Below are 8,988 nucleotides of genomic sequence, written 5' to 3'. Positions count from 1 at the left end.
ATTGGTTTTCATCTAAACTTACTATTAATATCATTTTTTCATTTATCAATAATTACTCACAACATCAACAATTTATAAAATAATTTATATCTTTAGCATCGTTCTTAATAAAATGGAGACGACAGAGACAATTTAGACAATCCTAAAACATCATCAATCAATAATACAAGGGATCGGTTTGCAACGGACTAAAACTCCAAGGAATTTTTATTTTTATTTTTTTGGGTTGCATTTTGGCCTTACAATAACTTCGTATTGTCCTATTCAAATTGAATGGTTCATGATTCGTGGGTCTTAAATATCCATAATCTATTCAGCCACTAGTTTGGAAACGGACGGCAATGATGCTAATTGCTAAATACATCAAGATCAGGACAGAACCAAAACTAGACTTTATTCATTTACTACGCTGAATTCAAGGCAATTTTTTTTAAACAAAAAAAATAAAATAAAAAAAGAGGTAAAGAGAGAGAGAAAAAAAAAAAATGTTATCTTGATGCGCACGATACGCACATACAGTTGACAAACTATCCGAGCCGCCGAAGAGGACAAGTCAACAAATCTCGACTCTAGGTCCCATGCCGCGGAAAACAACGGAGCACTCCGGCAACTCGCCGAGGTCAGCGTATAGCGACTCGTCCTCCTCTCCCATCGGGAAAAACATCGCCACGTCAGAATCTCCCGCACTTCTCTCCGCGAAAATTGGGCTCTCGAGTATTGTAGACGACGTCGTTTCCATGTCGCTGAACCACCTGAACTCGTCGCTCGTTGTGATTAACGACGACGTGTCGTCGTTGCCTAGATCCGCGAATCTTTCTTCGTGTACGGGTTCCGGGTCGGGCTGACTCGTTACAATTTCGCGCTTTTCGGTCTTAACCGTTGGGTGGTTGTTGCTATGATTGTTATGATGGTTTCTAGGAGCTGGCCAAGGGTGGTTGTGTTCGCAAGAGTATGTGACTACTAGCATAGTGGGGTCCGCCCGACTTCTCTCTACTTGTTTTCTTGCTGGGCAGCCCTTTGAACTACTGCACCTATAGTAACCCCTGCAAAATCAAAACGCTCATTATTCTGTTTGATTAATCTCTAATTTCACGGCCCACCTTGAAAATCGTGAAACATTACATTGGTGGAATTGAAGAGGAATAATGTATTTAGTTACCTAGGATATGGAGAACCTTTGATGGGTTTCTGACCGTACTTCCTCCAAGCCCAGGAATCAGACGGTGGAGTATTGCTCTCACTTTTCTGGCGGGACCCTTCAACGTCTTTGATTGGCACTGACACCACTCTTTTCTGAATTGCTCGCTTACTGTAACAAATCCCATTACGTTGTCCTCAGATTTTAAGAATACAAAATCCATTTCTACCTAAGAAACTTTAGCATATGCTCTAGTATATGCGTATTTGGCTGTGATACGACCCACTTTGAACACATATTTATATTGTGTTGGGTTCGGTGCACTAGAGTTTCTGAATCCAAACTAAGTAGTGATAGAGAATTGAAGGTTTATAGAAAGCAACAATTAATAATCAATAAGAGAGACTGACCTTTTTCTGGGGGACGAGGAAGAAGAGGAATTGGTGATCTTCATCATGTCGTTGAAGTAAGTAGAAGGAGGGGATTCAGCAGCGTTTTCTGGGATGCCGTCATTCTCTTCTTGCTCACTACTCATAAATGGGTTGTTGATGAACCTAGCCTCCATGGCTAAAACCTTGAGATGTTTTGCTAGCTAGATAAAAAATAAAACTATATCTATCTATATATGGTTTTTGTTACTTTACCGTTGAAGCTGAGGTGGTTGTTTTAATTTAAGACATAGAAAGTGGCTGCCGCAGAGAGAGAGAGAGAGAGAGAGAGAGAGATGGGAAGAAAAGAAAAGTGGGGAAGGTGAAGAGAGAAGAGGTGGTCCTTTAAAAATGAACCGTCACGGTAGCCTTTGGTATTAGTCTATTAGTTTAGTATAGAACGTGCAAACAAATGTGACATAATCCCCCAAAACTTATATTTCTATTTGCAATTTGAAAGCAACGTCCTACTCTATTGATTTTTCTATTATCCTAGAAGCCCATTGATTTTGATGCTCCCAGATTTTTTTTTTCTTTGGGCACTCCTTTAGGCAAGCACAGATAATGTGTGTGAATGTGTATATTTTATTTGTCCCATACAATTATTAGGAGAAAAGTATATTTATTTGGTTTTCTTTTATTTTAAATAAAGAGGGTTTTTTCCTCTCACTTTCTTATGGATAAAAGAGAAGTTGTTGGAAGGGGAGACGGATTCAAAAGATGAGAAAAGTTGTTCAATATTGTGTACTCCAAATAGACCCAAAATCCAATTGGCCTAGCATATATAAAGCAAGAGAAAGTCAATAAAAAAAAAGGCTTTGATGTATCCTACTTGATTAAGTGGGGCTTTAATCCTTGGGAATCGTTTGATTAAGATAATCTAATTTCTATGAAATTTGGGCCATTTTATCTTTAAATGATTGGATAATAATGAAGTTTAGTTTGGAGAATTATTGAGTTGGACCTCGATATAGACAAGTGGTAAAAATTAAATACGTGTCTATATCGTGTCGGCTCTAATATACTGAAATACTAGAGCTAAGTCATGTCCTATATCCATTTAATTCAACTAAAATTAAGTCTCAAAATGTTATTTTCTTATGAGTATTGTGGGTCACTGGTACTAACTTGGGTTCAAATGTCACTTGTCCTAATTGTTTGAAATTCTATGCAAAACTAGCCTTTTGCTTTCTTTCTCTTCCTCCATCCAATTAGACCATTAAGCTACAATTAAGAGTGCTGGAAAACAATATGTTCCCCGGAGGCCAAACCAAACTAAAATGTTATCTCTTCACTTCAATGAAGGGCCGAGTCCACTTTAATCTCGCTCACATTCACATGGTCCTTTCAATTAAGGTACATCACAATTTTAATAATGTACTCAATTATTTGTTTTATGGCAATTTTCTATAGTTGATGATATCATCAACTACGTCCTTATTCCTTTCCATAATTCAATAGAACTTGCCAATTGCCATCCCAACTGATCTTATCTTTAAAATTCATATTCTTAATTATTAAGAAAAGTCAAATAGTGTTTAGTGCTATTTAAATAAGCAACTATGATTTAAGCACCAAGAGTTACTATTCTTCATATTTTTTTACGGGTCAAGACTCAAAAGTGCTGTATTGTATATATCGCTCACGAAACTGCCTAAAACCTACGACCAACTTTAGCCCCCTTTTTTTTTTTGATAGGAAGCCCTTTTTCTTTTCAGTTCAAATATTATTGCTCTGCCGGTTACTTTTCCATTCCAACAATATGTCACACTAGCACATGAAGTTTACTATAGGTGATATATGCTACTCTTTTTGCTTCACTGATTAATTAAAGAAGCAGAGGGATGCATATATAAATGGATGAAAAATAGATAAAGGTAACCCTATAAGTGGCTAAGTTCACCTTGATATTGGTCCACTATGCTGTCTAAGAAAATCTAGGCCTATAGTGCAATTCTTACACAGTCTTAGGGTAATGCTCCAAGCTCTTATATAAGGGATGGTCTATCTAAATTTTTTCTCTTTATATAACTTCCACTAAGTTCACCTTGATAGTGGTCCACTATGCCATGCCGCCTAAGGAAATCTAGGCCTTTATAGTTTATGTAGGGCAATTTTTACATAGTCTTAGAGCAATGTTATGAACTCTCATATAACTTCCACTTTTTTGCTTATCCTTATTGATAGGGTAACATAAAATAACACCATTAGGAAAATAATCACTAAAAAAATAACTTTGCGCTAACAATAATTTAGGCTTCATATATTTATGATAAAATTATTACCTAAGAAACTAAATGATAAGGTAAACCCTGGGGGTTGATATTAAATTATTGAGAATCAGTGTTTTGTTTTACAAGGATTTAGATCAGGTGCAATTGCCTAAGGCATTGCACCAGAGCAATTCCCTAAGGCATTGCACCAGAGCAATTCCCTCCATCTTTATTCAAAGAATATTTTTTTTGTATAGCTTTCACTTTTTAACTTTTAATTACATTATTTACTCAATAATTGAGATTAAATATATATATTTTTCAAATCTCCATCTCAACCATTGAGAGCTATTGCATCAAGTGCACCCGACCTCAACCCATTCCACAATTCATAATTGGAGTGACTAACCATTGATAGTGAAATACTTGAAACCTTGACTATGTCAGTCATTGCTCTATGTCCTTCTCTAGTAGGAGAAGGATGGAAAGAGCCAATTGGGCAATTTGCTCACCCTAAAAAATATCAACAAAATAAGCTTCTAGAGTTTGGCGAATGCGTGAAGCAATGTCACTATAATATATATATATATATATTTTTCCTACAAGGCAAATATTTTATTCTGAGTATTTTTGAATTACTTCTAATGTTAAATTATTTTATTGTTTCCATCTCTGACTTCCTTAACCCACGGCATCTTTGGTGCGCTAGACTCCCTTGTTTTCATCTTTTATTTTTGTTCTTTTTAGTGTTTGTTTAGTCAATTCTCTCAGACTCTCACAAAGTCACAAACTACGTTTTCAAGGAACAGAAACTTCCTAATGGTTTCCCCTTTCACATTTAATATATAAATATTTCTTCTGAATACATTTTAATATCTCTTTTTTGATAATCACATTTTAATATCTCTTGGAACTCCCAACATATACTTTTGCAATACGACATGCTTAATACCTTTTATTTCCTTGATAACTTTTCTTCTTTTAAAATGAATAACGTTATATTATATTATCTTTTTGTAAGTGCACAATTGCACCTGGACCCAAAGACAATCACGGGCTCAGGCCCAATGAGCCTTAAATAATAAAATTTGTAGAGTGTGGGCTTGAAACTTAGGTTAGAAGTACTGGGAGCTTGATAACAGGCTTTTATAAACAAATACAAGTAAATAACGAACGATAATGGCAAATGGATCTCCTCGGACTCGAGCCGAGGACTACTTCTTTATTATTTCTCTTTCTTCCTTCAAGATTACAATTTCTTAAGTTCTTTTTTTTTGTTCTCCCTCCCCTTCTTTCTTTGGCCTTTACCTCCCTTTTATACTTCATTCCCTGATACTTTTTGAACAGCGACTAGAAGTTTCCACCTCACTGTTCAGGGGTCACCTCCCCATTAATGCGGCTAGGGAGGTAGGTGCAGAGCCTTTAATGCGGAGGTGGCAGCCTTTACTCTTGATATTTTCTTTAATACTGGTGCATCTAAAAGATTCAGGATGTCCCCTTTTAACCACTAGTCTTTCCAGAGTTGTGCCTTGGCCTTTATAATGAAATCTTGAGTTCTCTTGGATCTGTCCGAGGTGAAACTCTCCCTCGGCTGTATCCTCGGACCCTCGGCGTATGGGCCAACCCATAGAGTTTAATCCTGGAGCAGGTCGGCCCTCCATGTTACAGCCCAAAGGCCCATATGCCCACTTGGGTCCTTTTACTCCCCACACTTTCTATACACAGTAAAATTTCAACATATAATCAAAGAATAACTATTTTATTATAATCTTTTTTATAGAGAGTTTCAGCCTATGACGTTTGTTCCTAATGATAACTTTTTATCATCAGACTAAGACATCAATTGGTCTCTAGTGTAGGCGGAGATTAAATCCCAGATCTCTTATTTAATCATCATAGACTTTATTAATTGCGTTAACTGGAACTCACTTATCATAAAAAATTTAATTTTCAATTGTTTTGAACTTTAAAATCATAACATGAGTTTGTGGATCAAATAATAAAGAATATTTGGTTAAAATAAAATTTTGTTGTGCATATTAGGAATAATTAAAAAAAAAATCAATAGTGAGATTTTTAAAATATTTCAATAAAAAAATTATGAATTAGTGTAAGATCGCAAAAAAATTATATCAGATGTAACTTAATCCCAATCTTAACAAATATACTTCATAAATTAAGAATGAACTTTAGTTGATTCAATTGGTGTGAAATCTCATTAAGGAACTTGGGTTCAAATATAGCCTTCATGAAAATAGAAATCCATTGTTATCTTAGTACATACTACAAATAACAATATTATAGGGCAAGCACAATAACTTTAAATCTTAAAATAGTTATCCTAAAATAAAAATAAAAATTGAAGTATCAAAATCAAACACTATCTAATGGTGTTAGTAGCATCAACATTAGAGAGCTTTATGATCCCAACGCTCACCATTAACCAATGGAATGTATTTCACATGTTGTCCCGATCCGTGTTATATGGGGTTAGAAGGTTTTTCATATTATTATTTATTATTTATTTTTTAAAAATAAATTATTATTATTTTAATTTAAAATAGAAGTTGAGCAAACGAAGGTTGCTGTCAATACTCAATACACAGTCCCATTGGTTTGAATTTTGTCCCCCCTTCTCATTATCTTTGATTTTTTTGGACGATGATTTAAATCCTTGATCCCAATTTTAATTTAGAATAGTGAAAAACAATCTCAATCACATTAATGGTTAGAGGGGTCGAACCGGGACCAGGCCCTTCTCAATTTCTCATTCCTAGTACTCCCAACTTCGGCTGTGTCAATTCCCTTGGGCCTAGCGTTCCAACTTTTCCGTTGAAATTTTGAGCTTCTAGCCAATATATTGTTCCAGAAATAGAAAAAACTCACTAGTTACTACCAAAGTACCAAATATTTATGATGTGGGAAATAGAAAAAACTCACTTGTTACTACCAAATTAACAAACAAATTACACTTTGTTTGTTTCTACATTAATATTTTTTAGAAAATGAATTGTGTTTCAAAAACTATTTTATAGAAATCTATCTCACTTTTTATATATTTAGTAGTAACTTTAAAATGAACTATCTCTTGATTTTCTTTATTTAGTTTTGCGTAAAATAAAACTATTTTTCTAGTTTAGTTTCACATGAGATAGAGTTGTTTTAGAAAAATTTAATGGTAAAAAACTCTCTATTGCTATGTTAAATATAGAAAGGTTATAGGCTAAGGTTACAAAATAAATATTATTACATATTTTGAAAATTTAACCGTTGAATTACATATTTTTTACGTTCTTAATACACGTATCAAATTTTGTGTCAATCGGATATTATTTATCATATGATCTATAAGTTTATATTTTATGCATAATTTTAAATTTAAAAAACTTGCCATTTAAACAATTTATTGATGACATAGTTATTGATCTTTAATTTTCTAGAAATTTTGCAAGCATGGTATATATAAAAAGAAGATATAATCCTAAGGTAGATTTATCAAAATTCACCTCCAATAAAAAGATATTGAGTGAAGTTGTAGTCTTAAACTACAGCAAATTTTGTAGCTAAAATTTATCATTTTTTTCTATACTTACAAATACAAGAAAATATGAAAAACTATTTTAACATAAAATTTTCCATTAAAACAAAATGATATTTTTTGGTGTTTTATATTAGTCATCTTCTCATTTTCCCCTACTATTTATATAAAAAAGTGGTGTCTTACTCTTTTGGCCAGATTATTTCATTATCTATCCAGGAGACATGTTGGATTAAATTATTAAATTCTCAATTTTTTAACAGCTAAACTTTTGATTTCTAGGCTGTCCGTTCTTCAAATCCATTCAGCCCATCACCAGATGTCTATGCAGGCACTTATAATGATTAAAAAAAAGAGTTTTTTTTAGAGAGTTTCAACTTATGACGTTCGCTCTTGATGATACCTCTTATCATCAAAGCAAGACACCAATTAGTTTTTGGTGTAGGTGGGGATTGAACCCTAGATCTTTTAATCAACTATCAGAGACTTTACTAGTTGAACTAACTGGAATCCAAAAAAGAAGAAAAAGAAGAAGAGAGATCTGGGGTTTAAACGTAATGATAGGTTTATTTTGTTTTTGTTTATGTTTATTTTTTTGGGATATATCTGCTAAAATTGTAAATGACTTGCTAGTAATGCTCTATTATTTTACTGGAAAACCTTCTATAAAGATAGTTTTCCACATTTTCCGGTGTTTGGTAGAATAAAAAAAATTTGGCCAACGGCAAAATATCTTTAGTCAATGGAAAAGCCTAACAAAATTAAGGCTCATTTTCTATAAGTTGTTTTCCAAAAAAAAAAAAAAAGTCGGAAAACAAACTCTCTTTAACGCCGCCCATAATTACTCTTATAAATATTATCTTCTTTTGGCCGCTGGAACAATATTTTCTTTCGTGCCTTCAAAGTATTTCTATGGTAATCTCTCTTCTTCTCTTCGATCTTTTTGCTTTTTCTCTCTTCCTAGGCCCTCACTGTCACTCTTTCTGGTCATCAATTTCGCTCTTTGTCTTCATACTTTTAAGTTGCGCTTACAATCATAGCAGCAAGCTCCACTGATTTGGAGCTTGGGTTTTAAACATCGTTAGAGGGAATTGTGGGAAATGTTTGTGGAGATGATTTTAACAAGGTACAAAACTCCTAGCTATAAAATAAAAAAAAAGAAGGTAACATTCCTTAACCTGATCCTTGAAACAATATTTATTTACATGTGAAAATTATTAAAACTCATAGAGGAAGCTTTTAAAATTATTAAAACTTTCAAGTATAGGGGCTTTCTTCTAGCTTTATCTATGAATGCCGATCCAATACTAGTAATCATATGAATATGTTTATATAAGGAAGAGTCATTATTGTTTCTGAAAAAAAAAAAGAAAAAAAAAAAGAAAAGAAAGAAAGAAAGAGTCATTATAGATTGTAGGGAGTTGGCAAACTATATGAGAATTAATTACTTGTATAATTGCATAGATTATAGTTCCAATACTGGAAGAAAACCCGTTTGAACAACATTATAATGAAGTGTGATTGACAATGTATCATCATATTTTTCACATTATCTTTTAGATTTATTAGTGACTTTATTTTGAATTGAATTAATGCTTCATCTAGTACTTTCGTATCAGTCTACCCAAATATTTGGAATTTAATAGCATGTATTAGTGGTGCAAATAGAGA

General features: G+C 33.4%; 1 protein-coding gene across 1 annotated transcript; it reads right to left on the bottom strand.

Moving 5' to 3' along the window:
* Positions 1 to 373: 373 nt before the first annotated feature.
* Positions 374 to 1,979, bottom strand: LOC142633828 (putative WRKY transcription factor 65). The gene is made up of 3 exons (XM_075808076.1): positions 1,549 to 1,979; positions 1,160 to 1,309; positions 374 to 1,043 (listed from the first exon to the last, which is right to left on the bottom strand). Exons 1-3 carry the CDS (start codon positions 1,701 to 1,703, stop codon positions 554 to 556), a joined length of 795 nt encoding a protein of 264 aa, XP_075664191.1. The 5' UTR covers positions 1,704 to 1,979; the 3' UTR covers positions 374 to 553.
* Between the last annotated feature and the right edge of the window lie 7,009 nt (positions 1,980 to 8,988).

This window comes from Castanea sativa, chromosome 5, assembly GCF_040712315.1.
Source record: "Castanea sativa cultivar Marrone di Chiusa Pesio chromosome 5, ASM4071231v1".
Lineage (NCBI taxonomy): Eukaryota > Viridiplantae > Streptophyta > Magnoliopsida > Fagales > Fagaceae > Castanea > Castanea sativa.
This window is presented reverse-complemented; position numbering and strand designations above follow the sequence as displayed.